The sequence below is a fragment of the Carassius auratus genome, chromosome 22, assembly GCF_003368295.1.
Source record: "Carassius auratus strain Wakin chromosome 22, ASM336829v1, whole genome shotgun sequence".
Lineage (NCBI taxonomy): Eukaryota > Metazoa > Chordata > Actinopteri > Cypriniformes > Cyprinidae > Carassius > Carassius auratus.
The window spans coordinates 7,063,708-7,084,409 of record NC_039264.1 but is presented as its reverse complement, the minus strand read 5'-3'; the positions used below and the strand labels follow the sequence as shown (position 1 = coordinate 7,084,409).

General features: G+C 40.0%; 1 protein-coding gene across 1 annotated transcript; it reads right to left on the bottom strand.

Annotated features, from left to right (window-relative positions):
* Positions 1 to 3,019: 3,019 nt before the first annotated feature.
* Positions 3,020 to 17,752, bottom strand: LOC113040795 (uncharacterized). The gene is made up of 5 exons (XM_026199046.1): positions 17,740 to 17,752; positions 17,062 to 17,214; positions 7,548 to 7,886; positions 6,076 to 6,405; positions 3,020 to 3,030 (listed from the first exon to the last, which is right to left on the bottom strand). The coding sequence occupies exons 1-5, from the start codon at positions 17,750 to 17,752 to the stop codon at positions 3,020 to 3,022; spliced, it is 846 nt and encodes a 281-aa protein (XP_026054831.1).
* Between the last annotated feature and the right edge of the window lie 2,950 nt (positions 17,753 to 20,702).

Below are 20,702 nucleotides of genomic sequence, written 5' to 3'. Positions count from 1 at the left end.
ACAAACAAATAAATAATACTCAAATGAACAATACAAAACTATGCCTTTCCATATTGTTTACGTTCATACTTCCGGTCTACGTGTCGTTAAAGCGTATTAAAATGGTGGCCACTGTTATTTCCAGGTTGCCATTTTGGCCGTGGCATAGTGGCCAACGACAGTCCTGCAGCGTTCTGCTCAAGCTTTGATTAAAAATAAATACATAAATAAAAAACTTTAAAGTAGCCTCAGACGTGATCATTTAGGATTGGAGAGGATTCTCTGCAGGACTGCAGAGCCTAATGATTGCAGGATCGTTAGGCTAGAACCGGTCAGAACGATATACAATTATATAAATACATTCTAAACCCTTAACTATTTAAAACAACTATTTGTGCACTTATGAAACAGAAATAAATCAATGGAAGAGTACAGCTGAGTTTAAGTTTCATGAAATGAATCCCGTTTTTCCCCGGTGATCACAAGCGACCGTAACAAATACTAAATGTCTTACCAAGCAGGAAAAATAGGCAGATGCATCCCAACAAAAAAGTACTTGTGTTCCTCATCTGTTTCCCGTTGTGAAATAATAATAATAATAATAATAATAATAATAATAATAAATTAAAAGAGGATTCTATTGAAATGTCGATGAAATCAAAGTGAAAGTAACAAGATTAGCAACATCTGCAGCGTGAATAAAACACAAGCTCTGCGTCGAAGCTTTATGTCGTATTTTGTTAAAAAGAAAGAAAGAAAATAGTCGCTAACAACTGTATAAAAAAGTCCTTCTGCATCACCTCATCGCGACGTTTCGAGTTTTTGAAACTAGTGCTTCGAAAAACAGTGTTCTGTGCTCGACTGTCACGTGACCTGTGAAAACGAAACTTCCTCACATCACACGTCACGCTAGGCTCAAACATAGACACATTTATTTATTTATTTATGTCAAAGGCTCAAATACAAAGCGCAATCCATTTAGTGCAATGTTATATTTTTATCAGTCAGCATGTCTGTATGTGTCTTTACGTGGCGTATCGTTGTTTATTATAGCACTACTATTAAAAAATGACGTGAAAGTATGTGACTGAATACAAATTAAAACACTTTGCGGGATCAACCACTGCCCAAAAAAAGACAGAAGTCCTTTTTTAACCACAAACATTTGTGCTGTTTGTAAACGCCGTCCTCTGTTGTCAAAAGCTCACATTGGCGAGAAAAAAAATATATATTATTGCAAAATATAGGCTAAATGCAAAAGGCTAAATGCATTTGGGAAACTGTGTCGCTCCACACACACATGCCGCTTTGCTGGCACATATGCATATCAAATAGACAATTAAACCTTGCAATGACATCCCAATGAACAAAAAATCTGAATGATACAGCTGGTGTCCAAATTTTTTATTGACCACCAGATGGCGAGGAGAGCACTGTGTCAAAAGCTTCGAAGCATTAACGCAGTTTGTTGTAAAAACATTTTTCTCCTTTATACCAAGGGACCAGATTACTAATCCACGCTCACACAACTTTTGCTCAATTTCCTTTTTGTTGAAGCAAATTAAAGTATAGTTAATGGTATTTGTTTTTAAAGATTTTATATGAAACTTGTTGAGAAGGGAAACTTTGTTGTCAGCTGACTGCAATATCACCCCAACAAATAAATATCTCAATTTCATTGTCTTTTAATTTGCAACAAACAAATTTACAGAGCCCCTTTATTAGTGGCCTACATTCTACATTCTCAAAACAACATAAGAGGACAGTTAAAAAGGGCTTATTAAAAATGAATGAATGAATAAATAGTTATTCAAAATGATACCATAAATTAACCGATTAACTGCTGTAAACGTCATTTAATCTGACACTTTTTCTTTGATGATGAATCAGCAGGCCGACGGCCTTCGGATAGACGGCCGTTCTGATCTCAGTATCATGTTTCATTCCTCAGACTCTGTCCACTGTTGTGATTCTGCTGAAGCTGTGATCCGATTGGTCATCGCTGCTCTGGTGGGCGTGATCGAACATATATTAAGAACATATATTCCCACATCTAGAACCTAAATGTTGTTATAATTTTTCATACTTTTATAATTTATTAATCTATTATCTATAATCTAGTCCATTATTTTTTTAATGGCTTCATATGTTTTCTGCTGGTAATGATGTTCATTACCAAAGATCAATATCAGTTTAGTTTCTTCTAGGGATGTCCTAAGCCAATGTCAAGTATCAGGATCTGTTTTTTGAGGCGATTCTTGCAGCTGTCCTGCCAATGTCATGCAATAGGAGTGGGTTTGCCAAATGCCATTAAAGGGGGCATCAGATGCCTATTTTCTGACTTTGATACGACTTTTTAGGGTCTTAATGAAAAGTCTATAACATACTTTGATCAAAATTTCTAAATAGTTATGTAAAACAACACCCTTTTTACCTTATGTATGACAAGTTAAGTTTTTCCATTATAATAATGACTTTTATCTCATAATTTCAAGTTTTTTAATCTAGTTAAATATAAATTTTGTCTCAAAGTGAAGTATGCTAATGGTTCCATTTTATTTTTAATACAATCTTTTTGTGAGATATATTATTTAGGTGTTATAATGTAGACCCAATCTTTATATATGAATTAAATGTTTAAACAACATTATGAAATGCCAAAATACAACCAGACCAAATCTTCTGTGAAACTCAGATCTGTTTTAATGGCACTTGTTACATGAACATACAAAGATCTTACAAGTTTCTTTTAATGCTTTTATGAGCTCAAGTCAAGTCACCTTTATTTGTGTAGTGCTTTATACGATACACATTGTGTCAAAGCAGTTATACAGTGTTTTAAAGCACATTTTCTTTGGATGATGCAAGAGAAAACCAAAAGGGAAAAAAAAATCTAAATGTTCTCAATTCTTCATGTTTTGGTTTTCTGCTGAGGTTGCAATACAAATTTTGGTGAGGGGTGCCACTGAAATAACATTTCTGAAAACATTTACAAAAACAGAAGCATTATAAATTTTGCCTACTTAATCTAGCTATTCTTCTAAACTTTAGCTAAACAAAGGAAAAAGAAAAACAATTGACAAAGAAAGTATAATTTGACAAATGAAGACATTCAGGGTGAAGTAGCAAACATCTGAACATTATAACAAAGTGCATATTTGTGTTATATCAGTAAAATTACTTACAGTGAATAGACTTGTTGTGAAAATATACAAATATAGAAGTTATATAATATATATATTTGGCATTTTGTTCTGGTTCAGTTATTGCAGTACTACAGGTTCAGTTCCTGAGATCAAGTTTCCACCGTTTTGATTAAAGACACTATGGTAATACTTCATGGATCAACACTTGCAGGATACTTTACTTTAACCACAGATCTGTGACCCCACAAACAAACAAATACAAAGTGATTTTTCAATTTAAAAAAAGATTCCTGCTAAAAACGGCAGTTTAGTGTAACGTGAATGTTAGGAGAAACAGCACACTGTGTTTCATCAGGGATGTTTCTCTCTGGTGTTGTCAATATGCTAATATGGTTAATAATGACCGTAAGGTCACAAGTAACGGTAGTACAGACACAATTCAGCACCAGTGTGTTTGACTGACACTCATTAGTGTATTTGCACTTGCATCGCACATTTTTATATTACTATAAAAAATCAGTCAGTTAATGAAACAAATGGACAAAATGTCTTGCAGTTTAAAAGCTGCTTTTACATAGCAAAATCTCCAGTGTTAATTTAACACTCTGAGTGTGGACTGTTGCTTTTTACTTTTAAAATTTGTTTGGCAAGCCAAGAGCAAAAGTCATCGGGTGGTGATGATTATGTTTTAATGTAATCGTTGTTTGACCTGAGTTACTGAACTAATTTACAGTGTTTTCTCTAAAGAAAACTTCCATTATTGATTGTAACAGCTTTGATTCCACAATGAAAACGTCTGAAATTTGTAGCCATCTCTTGCAAGTGATTCTGATTTTTTTTTTTATTTTTTTATTAAAGAGTCTTTCTTTTAGGCACACACAGATAACAAGAATCAGCGTATGAATATCAACAACGGTGACAAACAGCATATCCAGATAAACAGATCTACTCTGAACATCACAAAACTAGATACTAAAAGTTCACATAAAAACAGCAAAAATAAAATATAGTTAGAATAAAATGTTGAAAAGACAGTTCAGCTCATAATTTATTCATGCCACAATGCATGATGGGAGCCATGGATGAGTTTTTATTGGCTACAACATGCTTTTTTGATGGTCACCGTTGTTGTGATGCTCACGCTGATTCTTGATGTCTGTGTGTCTAAACTAAAGACTTCTTTCTTTATGTAGAACTAACTACATGTCACATTATGCCAAAAAATGCTGAATTTCAATCTTTTTTTCCACTTAATTTACGTATACATTAATGAAACCTGAACTCACGCATTCAGATCACTACATGACAATTAGTTCAAACCAAAATCAATAACACACATGATTGCCTTTGCTCTGGTCTGTATGTTATAATTCTGTTACCACAACAACACAAAGACTAAAGTAAACATCTGAAAGTTCAAGATACCAACTAAAGCAAACACTGATCACTATAATGGTGACACACAAATTGTGATTTTCTCGTTTGGTGATTCTGCTTGTTAACATCAGGTGTCTTCAATAATGCTCAATCATAACTCAATTAACTTCTTAATTATCTCATGAACTTCAACTCTGCTTCAGTGTTACTTTTAACACTGCTTCAGTGTTTATATGTGTCCACACTCAGAGTTAACACTGGAGATTTTGCTGTGTATTAATGTCAGCTATTTTTAATTTACTCAAATGTCCATTTAGTTTTTATTGTATTTAGTCACCCTTATTTTTGTATTTTTTATTTTTGGTTAAGTTTTAGTTTTCTAATTTTAGTAAAAGAAAACATGACATTTAGTCATGCTGCATGGTTTAACTGATCATCATGATTACTTTGCTCAAAATCTAATTTAATGATTTATAATATTTCTCATTCAAATGTTTGGGGAAAAAATAAAACAGGATTTTAATAAATTAAAACTTAATTTTAGTCTTGTCTTTCGGTCAACAATATTGCATGTTGATATAGTTACCTTTAGTGTTTAATGACTGGTATTAGAAATCTAAATATGTAATATAATAAGATATAATAATAATAATATATCTATAATAAACTATTTCTCTTTGAGAAATGATAGCTTTATCCACTCCTCTCGTTTCCCAACTCCTCTCCTTGTTTCTTTTCAATGAAAATATCAAAATAAAAACAGGGTTATGTTAATGTCTCACCGGCCGCCTCAGACTCAGTCTGGTTTAGTGATGATTCATGAGGAATGCTTGCCAGCTCAGTCTGATTTGAAAGATTCAGTTCACATTGTATCTCACCTGAAGACTTCGCTGCGCCTTGTTGTCTGTTAGAAAAATAATAACTCGAATTAAACACACATTACTCTGGTTAACTAGTGTACAATAATAATAATAATATATATATATATATATATATATATATATATATATATATATATATATATATATATATATATATATAAGATTATTTCCACACAAATCTCAAATTTTCATCTTGTTAGATCAGTAGTATGTAACACTCACATTTCCTTCTTGAATGGCACTTCCAGGAGTAAATTAAACCAGCAGATGCAACCAAAAACACCAGAACAGCAGAAACAGCAGCATACATTCCTGTTCGGTCAGCTGAAGAAAGACATTTCTACTAGTGAGCGACTGATAATCCATCCAATATTTATCAATATTTCTGACTGAAATTTATGTCATTCTACTTTGGTCATCAGTTGTTTAGGTGTTGGTTGTCTGGTGGGTTTTTGAGGAACAGAAGTTAAAACAGCATCACATAACATCACATCACTGCAAACAACAGAGTTCTCTAGAGTCTAGAACAATGACTAATATTAAGCAGTTTTTCATTGTAAACATTAGACTTGTTAACAGCACATATTTTCTTGTGTCTCTTGATGTGTATCGTATTTGAGGGGATAGAGATGATCTGTTATATTTTAACATTGAGTCACACAGCTCAGGCTACAATGATAAAAGATACTCACCGCTGACTGAAACACTGAAGCTCCTCATGATGGTGAATCTGCTGCGGTTGATCTGTAGTGTATAATCTCCAGAGTCTGTGGTTCTGGTGTTCATGATGGTCAGAGATCCAGTCTGATGATCCAGCTTCAGTCTGTCTCTGAATCTCTCTTTACACTGAACATCTGAACAGATCTTACTCTGATCTCCAGTGATTTCAGCGATGCGAGTCTCATTAAAATACCACGTCTTTAAATCATTTGGGTTTTTTATTTCTCCAGTGTATAAAGTGACAGATTCTCCCTCCTTCACTGACTTTCTCTTTATTTCATCTCGTTCAGCAGCAGAAACACCTGAAACACAAACCAACAGTTGGTTGTAGATCCACATGTTAATCTGTGAATATGAAACTGGTTTTCATGTGCTTTCTGGCAAGCAACATCTGATGACATTTTGTGCTTATGAACACATTTTGCATTGTTTGTTTGAATCAAATCCTCTGAAAAGGTGATCAGAGATTGTACGATGAAAAACTAGCATCTTCTCCATAACAAGACTATCACTAAACACATTATTGATGTAAAATGTTTTAATTGTACAAGATTTGCTTTAAAATCTATTGACTCACTATGTACTACAACACCTAATATAATTTCACTGGTGCTGCCGCTGATCTCTAGTTGATAAAGTCCAGAGTCTGTGGTTCTGGTGTCTGTGATGGTCAGAGATCCAGTCTGATGATCCAGCTTCAGTCTGTCTTTGAATCTCTCAGGACACTCATCATCTGTACAGATCTCACTCTGATCTCCAGTGATTATAGCGATGCGAGTGCCATAAATAGTAAACCATTTAATAAACTGCTGTTGGTTTGTTTTAACATAAGAGTGTAGAGTGACTGAATCTTCCTCCATCACAGACACTGATAATCCATCTGCACCAACACCAAGAAAACCTGAAGAAGAAGAAAAATGTTAATTATAAGCTAAACTTAATTAAACAACATACATGTAATTAATAATCTTATGCATCGTGCAACCCGATACATGACAGTCAGGGCTGTCACATTTAAAATGATCAAAACACAAAACAGGGAATACTTGACAGGAGGAAGGATGAATAAATACATAAATAAAAACCCACATATACATATTAAAGATGGTTAACATTTATAAAACTTGTGCCAGTAATCTAATGATTGTAATGATATGAGCTACAGTAGGCACTGCTTATTGTGTTTTTTTTTGTTTTGTTTTTTATCATCATCAAGCAACACACATTTTAAATAAAACCATGAATTAATAAAAACTCAACTTTGAAATCAAACTTAACTAAATGTATAGGCTAGTTTAAATTGAAAAATTCCAATTTAATAGTAAATACACTTGCATAAAACATGATTATATACTTTGTGAATTACAGATAAAGAGAAAAAACACCTCTGAAAAAACATCACTGAAAACATTAACAAAATTAGTTTTTATACATAATGACTCACCAGATACAGCAACATTGAAGATCCTTGTACTGATTTTGCCTCTTCTGCTGGTGATCTGTAAATGATAAAGTCCAGAGTCTGTGTTTGTGATGTTTGTGATGGTCAGAGATCCAGTTTGATGATCCAGCTTCAGTCTGTTTCTGAATCTCTCATCACCATCTTTACACTGAACATCTGTACAGGTATAACTCTGATCTCCAGTGATTTCAGCTATTTGAAAGCCATTAAAATACCATTTAATCATTTCTGGTTGATTTGTTTTAATGCCAGTCGGTAGAGTGACTGAATCTCCCTCCATCACTGACATTGATCCTCTATCTGTATCAACACTAAAAAAACCTGAAAAAGAAAAAAAGAATGTTAAGTATAAATCACTGCTGATATGAGACAAAAACACAAACATACATGTGCCTCGTAGATGATTTTGAACAACTAAATGAACATCATACAACTCATGAATATTACCCATTCAAATACTCCAAGAAAAGTATTTTATTTTTAGTTGTACTGTTTGAATCTCCTACATAATTTACATGTTTTCATTTGCATTTTTATTCATCTGGCAGACTTTAATCCAAAGCTACTTCATTACCAATTCACTTACACTGGCTTTTTTTTTAAGTATATTTTGCCACATTTTTTTCCATTCACACCAATGAAGTGTTGAGTTGCATTTGATGACAAAATTGAGACAAGCTAAATTGTTACCATATTTCCTAAGATGCATGCAGATTCCATGATTCCAGATTCCTCTGCATTAAAATTAAATGTTAAAACGAACAACTTAATCCACAAATAAATCTACAAATTCCAAATTAACAATAAAGGTGTTTTAAATAAATGATCTATATCATATCTATATCATCTGTATAATCTCCCTATTAACATTTATTAAATGACTCACCATGAACAGCAGCTCTGAAGATTTTTGAATCGCTGCTGCTGCTTTTGATTATCACATGAGCCCCTTTCACACTGCCATTCCGGCAAATACAGGGGTAAAGTGTTCCTGCAATTGTTCCCTGGTCGCTAGATTTGGCACTTTCACACTGCCAGTGATGACCCGGTATATGTGCGTGCTTTCACACACAACCCTTGAAGATCCCGTAACGACACGTGACATCAGCGTGTGACGTGTAATGTATGAGTCGACAATGCTAGGCACGTTATACTTTCACTGAAGCAAGCAAACGATCTCGGCGTCAGCGCGGAAAGTGAGGAACTAACTGATCTCTGCGTCATTACAGTTTGCACATCCCAGACAGCAACATAGTGTTGGCCCAGATCCGGCCCACATCTGGCCCGCATGAAATCCATGTGGGCCAGATGTGGGCCAGGCCTGGGCCGTAACTGCTTGCTGTCTGGGATATGTTTTCGTCGCGAATGTTGATCTTCCTTCAAAACAGCCGGTAAAAGAGTTGCGCGATAACACGCGTCATCACTTCGACACGGAATTAGATCTGGCTTTTGTTCACACAGTGCTCGTCCCGGGTCGAACCCCGCAATGTTACTAGGTCCCCGACCCGGGTTCAATTCGGTAATCAATTCCGGGCGTGGTTGCTTTCACACAGAAGGCGACCCGGCAATGTTCCGGAAATATTGCGGGTCCGACGTGCAGTGTGAAAGGGGCTTTATAAACTCCAGAGTCTGTGTTCATGATGGTGAAAGATCCAGTCTGATGATTTGTTTTCAGTCGGTCTCTGGATCTCTCAGTACCTTTATTATTACACTGAACATCTATACTGATATGACTGAGATCTCCACTGATTGGAGCGATGCAAGGGTAATAAAAAAAAAGGGTAATTTTAGGTTTGATTTAACATCAGTGTTTAGAGTGACTGTGTCTCCCTCCATCACAAACACTGACAGATCATCTGCACCAGCTCAATATGTATATTAAGAAGTGCTCTCTCACAGGAAATGAGAGAAAAGATCAGACAGATGTGTAGGGAGAGAAGCTCTGCCTAGAGTTTTGAGACAGATTTTGATAACTTTAGAAAGATAACTGAGGTGACAATGGAGCCTCAAGAGCATTCTTTGGCATTTGCATCCAGGTTGTGTGAAGTGTTTAGCATAACAGTGGTGTGCTAAATGAAACTAAACAAAACCTCATGGTTAAGTCTGCATTAATTGCACATGTAGTGTGTGGGTGACGTAGAGATCACCCATTGGTTATATCAAATTAGGAAGTGCGTATTTAAATGGGCTGTGCCAGTTGGTTGATGCGATCGGTTGTAACATCTGCCCTATTGGTTTGTTGTCATTCCGGCTCGACGTGCTGCAGGAGAAAAGGCTGGTAGCAGGCGAATCAGTTGAACTACTTGATGAGCAGCTATTTTGGGGTTGGCCGGTTGTTTAATCAGCGTTCTGTGGCGTTACCGCTAGTGGCGGTTGTACACCAGCTGCAGATCATCTACGTAAGGGAAATCGTCATCCTTGGCTGGGCATCACATGCCGTAATATCTGGCATTAGCAACAAACAGCCTGGTCAGCGCTGTTGTCTTGCCCTTGATTTTATGATTGTGTTTTCTTTCCTTTTGTTTCTAGTCAACTTGGTTTGTGTCTGTTTGCTTAATACAATGGTGAATTTGATTGTTTTCTAGTTCCTTTATTTATTTTATTTTTTTTTTGGTTTTCCGTTTTGTTATTGGTGTTTTTCCTTTTATTAATTTATTGAATAGTTTGACTTATTTTGTTATTACTGGGGATGCTGGGTTTTGGGTGCGGAAAGTCCAGCTGACTGTTCCATCTTGACTAAATTAATTCTTGTTTTGTATTATGTTGACAGTGACGTTGGTTATAGTATTGTTTGTTTACTTTTGTATTTCCATGCAGGAGCTGAGGGTCACTTACGCGGGTGCTCTAGGGCTGTGGTAGTGGGACAGGGAGGTTCACTTAAGAGTGGTGTATTTCACCGGTTTCACAAGTTCACACTTACATATAATTAGCTGAAGTATTATAATGCATATTTGGCGTGCTGTCCGGGAAGGGCTCCGAGCTTGGGAATGGCCCGAACCTAGAGTACCCAGCAATAGCGGAATGGACAGCTGCCAGACTAAGGACCCCCCCACAATAGCTTTGAGATCTGGTGGGGACTGATATGGTAAGCCTCGCTGACCTTAGGAGGAAAAGGTAAGGGTGTGTGGCCTTAAGGCTTGCGCCAGCATCCCATGGGAGCTCAATACTGACAGCATCGGATGGGTAAGCCTTTTGACCATAGGATGAAAAAAGTTGTCTAGCCGGGAGACTCTCACTGACATCTGACGGGAGCTCAATACTCACAGAGTCGAATGGGTAAGCCTCACTGACCGTAAAAAGGAAAAAGTAATGTTGTCTAGACGGGAGGCTCTCAACGATGTCTGATGGGAGGTAAATACTCACGACATCAAACGGGAAAGCTTCTCCGAACGTAAGACGGAAAGGTAAAGTTGAATGGCCAATAGTTGGTCAGACAGTGAAAGTTTTTTTTTTTTTTTTTTCGTTTAAAATAGAGGTTCATGGGAGAATTGCATCTGAGAATTTCTAAGGAGGATGTATTCGAAGATGGACTAGTATGGTTGGATTGGAGAAGGAAAAAGTCAGCCAGGAGGCTTTCACCGACATCCGATGGGAGCTCAATACTCACTGCATCGAACGGGTAGCCTCACTGATGTAAGACAGAAAGGCCAAGATTGCTTAACCGGGAAAGCTCTTGCAGCATCTGATAGGAGTTTAATACTCGCGACGTCATATGAGTAAACTTTGCTGGTAGTAGAACAGAAAAGGCAACGGTTGGCTCAACCAGTAGTACTCTTGCAGTGCCTGACAGGGAGTTAAATACTAAGAACAATTTGGTTGTCTAAGAGGGTAAATGCTATGATGATTACTTGCATAATTGTTTAACAAATCCAATGAGCTGCTTCCGATAACAAGTCAGAAAACCTTGGTGCAGTCATTGTATTCGAAAATTAAGCGTACGAAAAATAAATCGAATTTCCTGTGCCAGTGTACCCCAAATAAGTGCCATGAATCAGCGATATGGTCATTGTCAAATCATCATCTTGATCGATGATACGTATTGACTATGTAATCGTGCTTGGGTGGAGTAAGAGAAAGACTCTGTTCTTGTCATGGCATGAGTATTTGCCATTTTAAACCATGCAGGTGAATGAAAGAGAACCTATCGAATCACTGATAGTCTAAAAAAATATATACTTTCTGATTCATTGATAAACTGACGTTAAATATGAAATTACTATATTTAAAACCGCTAGTTCATGTAGTTGGGCACTACTGTCATCTCGTTTGTCCTATGACAAATGTGCTGCATCTGCGCACGGAAGTTATCAGTCTAAAGGTTTTGCAAAATCAGTCAACGGTGAAAAACAATAGTAGATTTCATTTAAAGTCCCACAATTTAACCCTAATATGGATGTAAACGAACGCGTTAAATATAAAGTATTCAAAACAGGTAAGTTCATATATTTGGAGTAAAGTTCAGTTGAACTGAAGTGTTGGTCGTACGTGCTCTGGACCGCGACTCATGATGAGACCGACGCACCACCACAGAAACAAGAATGAGATGCATTCTAACGTAACTGTGGCATTAAACTCAGTTAGTGAGAGCTCGTTTAAAATATTGCATATATCAGATTACCTGTTAAAGTGCAATGAAATACCTTGTATCTGCAGACGATGTACGCCTGTTTGTGGATTGAGACTTCTTCAACGCCTACAGGCTCAAATCATCCTTGCGAGCACGGGGCAAGCGTGAAATGCAGTGCTGAAATGGAATAACGGAGCAGTTTGATAGCCGAATTATAGTAGGGCACCTACTAATTATAATGAATACATTAATAGGAGAATGAGCCTAATATCGTCTTGACTATCGTCGATACTTTATACTATCACCACCACCTAGGATGAATAGGCATAACTTTGAAGTGGAGGTGATGTCGACTTTTGCCAGAAGAAAACCAAGACCCATGGAATGATGAAAAAAAAATTTTTTTTTCATCCTCTCTCCTCTCTTTGAGGTGATTATGTTTCAAAACGGCGAGTTATGCAGAGCTGAAAGATTGATTAGGAATTTCTGACCCCAGAATTATCCAAGTAGCCGCTCCAATGGCTAATGCAAAACTGAGAATATGGGTCATCGAAGCTGATCATGAACCCTTGTTCAAATTCACGTTGCCTATTGGGGAAAACTGATCAACTTATTTCAGTGAAATGGCTTAACGTAATGAAAATCAGAAAAATTGATTATTATTATTATTATTATTATTATTATTATTATTATTTTATTTATGTATTTATTTATTTTTATTTTATTTTATTTTTTATTAGCGGGGAGATACAGAAAAGATACAGAAAAGGCTCCAGCGGGAGCAGTCACTGCTGCGGCAGCAGGGAGATTTAGAAAAGGCTCATGCGGGAACAGACACTGCTGCGGCAGCGGGGAGATACAGAAAAGGCTTCTGCAGGAGCAGACACTGCTGCGGCAGCAAGGAGATACAGAAAAGGCTTCTGCAGGAGCAGACACTGCTGCGGCACCAGAGAGATACAGAAAAGGCTTCTGCGGGAGCAGACACTGCAGCGGCAGTGGGGAGATACAGAAAAGGCTTCTGCGGGAGCAGACACTGCAGCGGCAGTGGGGAGATACAGAAAAGGCTTCTGCGGGAGCAGACACTGCAGCGGCAGTGGGGAGATACAGAAAAGGCTTCTGCGGGAGCAGACACTGCTGCGGCACCGGAGAGATACAGAAAAGGCTTCTGCGGGAGCAGACACTGCTGCGGCAGCCGGGAGATTTAGAAAAGGCTCATGCGGGAGCAGACACTGCTGCGGCAGCGGGGAGATACAGAAAAGGCTCCTGCGGGAGCAGACACTGCTGCGGCAGCCGGGAGATACAGAAAAGGCTCCTGCGGGAGCAGACACTGCTGCGGCAGCCGGGAGATACAGAAAAGGCTCATGCGGGAGCAGACACTGCTGCGGCAGCGGGGAGATACAGAAAAGGCTCCTGCGGGAGCAGACACTGCTGCGGCAGCCGGGAGATTTAGAAAAGGCTCCTGCGGGAGCAGACACTGCTGCGGCAGCCGGGAGATTTAGAAAAGGCTCATGCGGGAGCAGACACTGCTGCGGCAGCGGGGAGATACAGAAAAGGCTCCTGCGGGAGCAGACACTGCAGCGACAGTGGGGAGATACGGAAAACAGACAAGTAAAGGGGAGCATGAGAAGAGGAGGAGAGATAGCTACTTGGGCCACCTGCGGAGCTTGCTTCGGCTGCTGTAGATGTTGGCTGCGGGAAGAGTAGAAGGGTTAGTAACATTTGATGGGGAAAGCTAAAAAATGAACGCGTAGCCTACTGTGTTGCCAGCTTAGCAATTGGTTGCCTGATTTGATGATTCCTCAAGGCTTGTCTGCATTAGTACGTTCCTGTTGGAAAAGCATATTTCCTCTTGTTTTGGCCTTCTGGCCTTTTTAAACAGCCTCCAGAGCGGATACATTTGAACACTGTTTTCACGTTGTAGTATGGACTGTGGAAACAGAGGCTTTTGAAAACGATGAAGCATGTTTAGTCTTGTAAAACATTATACCAATAGACATGATTATAGCAGTAACGTTAATTGCGGTTATGTGCTATTCACTTTCAAGCGGTTTCTTGCATGCTTTTCATATTACGGTCATGGGCGTAGGTTTAAGGGGGGACGCTAGGTACTAGTCCCTATCAATATTTTGAGATGACAAATTTGTCCCCACCAATATTTAGCAAGCTCCTTTGAACTGCTATTTGTATCTTTGCACTGCTATTTGGATCGATTCTAACGGCCACGACGATAGTACAAGAAACGCTGTAATTTGATTGGTGGCGGGATATCTGACAGGCTACACGCGCAGGCCAGGACTACTTTTGTGCTTGCACTAGCAGCGAGCGGGTGGTGGTGGTGTGTGTGTGTGTGTGTGTGTGTGTGTGTGACGACTGCCGACGGTAAGTTACCAGGGCTGTCTCTGTGCCACATACAAAGGCCAGTAAAAACATTTTTATATTCAGTTTTTATTCTACTGTGGAAAATAGTATTAACTGGTGATAGTATGTGTTACCCAGGATGATAGAATGCTACGTTAGCAAGTAACTGAATGTCAATAAGCCTGTACCTTAACTTGGAATCTTGCAGTCAACATAAACGTGAGTGTACTGGAGGGTAAATAGTGTTTATAATAGAAAAATGGTTATTATATTTATTTATTTAGATTTGTTTCCTTGTGGCAGAGTATTTTTTGTTAGTGTAAATACTAATGTACATAATAATTTATGTTAATAAAACGTTTGGTTGTTCAGCATTACACAGTCTCAGGTTTTTATTTTTATTTTTTGAGAGTGCATTTTTGAGATTATACAGTTATACTAGCTCTTTAGGGACAGTATACAGGATGGGATATCGGGGTCAGGATACAATATAATGAGATGAAGTAGATTAACTTCTGTATTGTGATATTCTGGGGGGGGGGGGGGGGGTTGGGGGGGGTCTCAGGGTGTCCCCACCAAAGCTGAGACCAAACCTACGCCCATGATTACGGTCCTAAAAAGACAACAGAAATTTTACTCACACTTGCTCTCATGGCAAAACACGAGGGTAGTTGTGTTTTAGATAAATTGATAAGTAGATAGTAAATGGTGAAATATGTTCCTAAATAAATTGGTCCTGCCAGAATAATTGCATGAAACTTATGTCTGTATAATCTCATTGAGGTTTAAACATGCACGGTAAGGCAAACGTAATGTCTTTGGAGATTTCAGTGTGGATGATGACTCTGGAAAAAATGGTTAAAATTTGTGGTTAAAAATGGCATCGTCATCCGACAGAACTACGTCATAACCTCATTTAACAAACTTTTGCCACGAAACCTGCATTTAGCGTATTCACCTAAAAAAGTACTGATTTACGACTTGCGGTCTGCGCCGCTAGTGGACGCAGCCTCAAACTGCGGTGAGAACTGGGGTGTGGCCCAGGCTGGTTGAATGCCTGCTGCTTCTGCGATCCAGCGGTCGAGGAGAGCCCAGTCTTGGGTGGGACAGTCTTGTTGTCGAGCGAGGCGAGCTCGGGGCTTTGCACAGTCTATTGGCCACAACGTGTGACTTGGCGAGAAGAGCAGCTGTCGCGATGACGCTTAATGGTGCTCAACGGCCGTGTTTGTCGAGGTAGGAATGATCATGGGTATCAGCAAAAGCAGCAGATCTGAAAAATCCCCGGTATAGTCGTTGGAAAGAAAATTGGGTCTTTGATAAGATGACAGACAGAGCGAACCAGGATACTGATAAACTGTCAATGGAGACAGGTAGGCTAAGTCAGCTGTATTTATACCCTAGGGTTGATTATCTTAAGTGGCTCCACCTGTGCTAATTAGGCTAAGTATCTAATGTGCTCCTCCTGAATCTTGTTAATGAAACCATATGTAGTGTGGTGTGAGTATTGAATGAGTTTGTTTTGCTTTCTTTGGAGGTCACTTCAAGCCAGGGGTGCCCGAAGTATCTGTCCTTCAGCCCTGTATGGTTGTGTTAGTGAAGGTGTTTGGAATGTATGTGTTATTTTGATTTTGTTGTTGTTGTTGTTGTTGTGATTTACTGTTGCTGTTTCTTGATCTTTTAGTTTTTTTTTTTTATTGTTTTCCTTATCTTTTTTTCTCCAATTCTTGTCCAGTTGCAATTGATTATTTTGTATAATGCTCCATTGTGGGGTGATTTGTATAATGTATTTGCAGTTGCTTGAGTAAAGTGTTTTTTTTTTTTTTTTTCTTTTTTAGAACCCATGACTCTGTCCAGTTACTCACTGACAACGAAATTGTGTACTTTGAGTACCTAAAAGCCGGTGGCTTGTAATATATTTTTAGGGTGCAAGTCCCTAGATGGTGTAATCGACAATCAGAATTATATCAATAGCCTAATTATTTCTGTAGTTTAGGCTGATTCCTGTCTTGCTGGTACACTGCTCTGAAGGTAGATGTAAATACACCACACAAGCAAATCATTTCTAACAAGACAATATTTAAATGCAAGTGAGAGCTCCAGACATCCAGCTGCTGTGTTGTGGACGAAGTATTAAAATCCTTTACCTAATAATGTATAAAGCACTAATACCACACTGTAAAAATACTCTGATACAAGTAAAAGTCCTGCATTGGGGCTATTAGCCCCGCCCGGGCCGTTTTAAGCACTGGCTAGCACTGGCCCATCAATGGAAAAGCTGCTATTGGGTCAAAGCTCCCTTGGATTGATATAAAACATGGAAATGTGTTTTAAAAAGCATTGAAATGCATAGAATTGTACTGTGTATACTGTGAATTATACCAGTGATAGAAATGCTGAAGCTCTTCAAACTGGTGATAGGGATGTTGGTGAATCTGCTGCTCCTGATCTGTAGTTTATATTCTCCAGAGTCTTTGGTTCTGGTGTTTGTGATGGTCAGAGATCCAGTCTGATGATCCAGCTTCAGTCTGTCTCTGAATCTCTCTTTACACTGAACATCTGAACAGATCTTACTCTGATCTCCAGTGATTTCGGCGATGAGAATCTCATTACAATACCACGTCATCACAACATTTGGGGTTTTTGTTACACCAGGATGTAAAGTGACAGATTCCCCCTCCACTACAGACTTGGTCTTCATTTCATCTCGTCGAGCAGCAGGAACATCTGAAACACAAACCAACATCTGCTGGAGGATCTCTGCTGATGAAAAAAACCTGCATAACCTGAGAGAACTTTAAACATGAATGCAATTGTACAAATCTTTCTTGACTTTGAATCTGACAAACAACATTTATCCAAGTTTATTATATGATGAGACACTGTCATTGTTTCAGAGCACAACTGCAAAACTAACTGTTAAATCTTAATTATTTATGTGAATATACAGGTAAGTGGAAAAACATATAAATGATGTACTTAAAACATATATAATCTCCCTATTAACATTTATTAAATGACTCACCAATATCAGCAAATCTATAGAATGTTGTATTGCTGCTGCCGCTGCTGAACTGTAGCATATAAAGTCCAGAGTCTGTGTTTGTGATGTTCATGATGGTCAGAGATCCAGTCTGATGATCCAGCTTCAGTCTGTTTCTGAATCTCTCGGTGCCATTCTTACACTGAACATCAGTACAGATAAAACTCAGATCTCCAGCGATTACAGCAATGCGAGAGTTATTAAAATACCATAAGACGACATCTTGTTGGTTTATTTTAACACCAGTGTTTAGAGTGACTGAATCTCCTTCCGTCAGAAATGTTGACCTATCATCTGCAACAACTCCAGATGAACCTGAAGAAGAAATTAACAGACAATCATAAGCCAAACAAAAAAATAACAGAAAAATGCAGTGAAATTGTTATATTAATTGTTATTTTTTTCTTCATATATCACTATTTCTGTCACAGTGTCTGGTTTATGTATCCCTGGGTGTCCGCTAGAGGTCTCACTTCCCCATATAGTCACCCCACTACAGGAACTGCATTATGCACATATTCCACCAGTGCAGAGCAAACTGGCCCTCGATCAGTTCATTAGAGCTCTTTCTCCAGCAGAGCTGCGCAAACATACACAGGTTGCACGCCCACGTGATTTGGCAGAGGCCTTGGAGTTGGCACTGGAGAGAGAAACGGCAGTTGAAGCAGCAATGCAAGGGTCAGCAATTGGCCTCTCCCCCACCATCAGGGCAGCTGGAGGGGGTGATATAGGATCTCCAAAACCTGAGTGGCTGAATGAGATTACAGAGATGATTTGGGGGTTGGCGTCGCCTCCACCCAGGCAGCAGACACAGACCCGTCTTTGCTGGGATTGTGGTCAGCCGGGACATCTGGTTAAGGAATGCCCTACACTGACTAAGAATTCAGGAAACAGGAAGGAGGCGCAGTAGGCGGGACGCTGCAGACCCCCAGGCCCATGTCCCGCTCGTCACCAGAACAGACAGACTGTCCCACAATGAATAATGGAACTAAAGAACATGGGGTGGTTGTGGTGGGCAGAGCAGCCATATCAGATTTTTGCCATATCCCTATTTGCATTGATGGCATTGAATGCAACGCCCTAGTTGACACAGGGTCTACAGTTACTGTGGTTCGTCCTGATGTGGTGCCAGATGGAACACAGCTGGAAGACAGAGCAGTTCAGCTACACAAAGTAACCGGTGAGCTGGCACCAATGAGAGGGAAGGGTCTGTTAACACTGACTGCGGGGGCATGAACATGCAGCATCCAGTGTGGGTGGCTAATGTGCAGGACAGCTTTATCCTGGGATTGGATTTTTTGAGGGATCATGGCTGTCAGTTAGACCTGTCCAAGGCCATGTTGAGTTTTGGCAATCGACATGTGGTAAAAATGAGGCCACCAGGAGTTTGTCACACTGATGGACTTGCGGTTGGGTTTTGGGCATGTCACCTAGATGACAAGGATGACCCGTGCTGCACAGTGCCACCCAGTGCATCCCTGCAGGAGCCCCTGTTACTACACACATGGCCTGGGTCTGCTTCTGGGAGAGACGGTGAAACAATGGGAGTGCTGCGAGAAATAATGCAGAGAAGCGCCAGCGAGTTGGACATGCAACAACAAGAACAGTTGTGGGAGCTGTTACTGGAGTTCCATGACTGTTTTGTCTGTGATGAAGGGGATCTGGGTCAAACTTCCCTGGTACAACACAATATCAACACAGGGGGCGCGGCACCCATACGTCAGTGACCGAGACGCATGCTCTTAGGATGGCAGGAGGCAGCAGAGCAGGTGTTGGTGTAGATGCAGCGCGCTGGCATAATAGAAGCTTCTGAGAGCCCCTGGGCATCACCAGTAGTCATGGTCCTGGAAAAAAGGGGGGGGGGGGGGTTTGTTGGTTGATTACCGGATCCTCAACGCAGTGACACGGAGAGACTCATACCCTCTTCCCCGCGTGGCTCTAGTTGGATTTCATCATTAGACTTGGGTACTGGTACAGGTGTGGGTACTGGCAGGTGCCGCTAATGCCAGAAGCTCAACCAAAGATGGCTTTCTGCATGGGTAGAGGTCTGTTGCATTTTAAAGTCCTCTATTTCAGTCTTTGCAATGCACCAGCCACATTTGAATGCTTAATAGAGAGGGTACTGGAGGGCATTCCACGGCACCAGTGTCTAGTAATTTTGGATGATATCCTGGCACATGGAAGCTCATTCCAATCAGCTATCACAGCATTGAGGGCAGTGATGGAGAAGATCAGATGGGCAGGTCTGAAGTTACATCCCGATAAATGCAGACTGTTGGGCAGAGAGGTGACCTTCTTGGGGCAACGGATAGGCAGTGAAGGGATCGGCACTGTGGAGGACAAAGTGAGTGCCTTACAGGAGTGGCCTGTTCCAGTGAGCCAAAGGGAGTTAAAAAGCTTCCTGGGTTTGGCATCCTATTACAGGAAATTTGTGCTGGGTTTTTCCTGTATCGCTGCTCCTTTATATAAGTTCATGAAGAAGGATCAGTGCTTTGTCTAGACGGAGAGCTGTCAAAATGCTTTCAGTACTCTGAAACAAGCCCTGGTGCGTGCACCCATCCTGGCACCTCCTGACCCCCAACTGCCCTTCGTTTTGGACACGGACGCAAGTGGGGTTGGAATAGGAGCAGTCTTATCCCAGGCATGGCCAGATGGAGAGAGAGTAGTGTCCCATTTCAGCAAGATGCTCAGCAAATCTAAAAGGAGATATTGTGTCACACGGCAAGAGCTGTTGGCTGCCATTTTTAGTACTACCTGTGTGATCTGCATTTCACCATACGCTCTGACCATGCCTCCTTGCAGTGGCTGATGACGTTTAAGGAACCAGAGAGGCCAGGTGGCTTGTTGGCTGGAGGAACTGCAGAGTTATGAGTTCACTGTAACACATCGTGATGGGCATCGGCATGGTAATGCAAAAGAGATGGCAGGTCGTGGTGCCTCGGGACATGCAAGAAGCAGTGTTAAAGGTCATGCATGGCTCTGCTGGATCAGGCCATTTTGGGGTGACAAAGACACTTCGACGTCTACGTCAGGCCTTCTACTGAGGATGGCTGAGGGGGGATGTGGAGAACTTCTGCAAGGCGCTGTGATCTTTGTACTGCACAGAAAGGGCCTCAGGGTCAGTTTAGGGCCTAGCTACAGCAGTTTCCACTGGAGGAGCCGATGCAGCGGG

Bases quoted from the DNA above. Each gene is read 5' to 3' on its own strand.
- LOC113040795 (XM_026199046.1), bottom strand. The intron at 7,887-17,061 runs GTAAGATCTGTT...TTTCTTTTTCAG, and splicing joins CGAAATCACTGGAGATCAGA to GTTTTTTTAGTGTTGATACA. The intron at 6,406-7,547 runs GTGAGTCATTAT...TTTGTGTTTCAG, and splicing joins CTTCAATGTTGCTGTATCTG to GTGTTTCTGCTGCTGAACGA.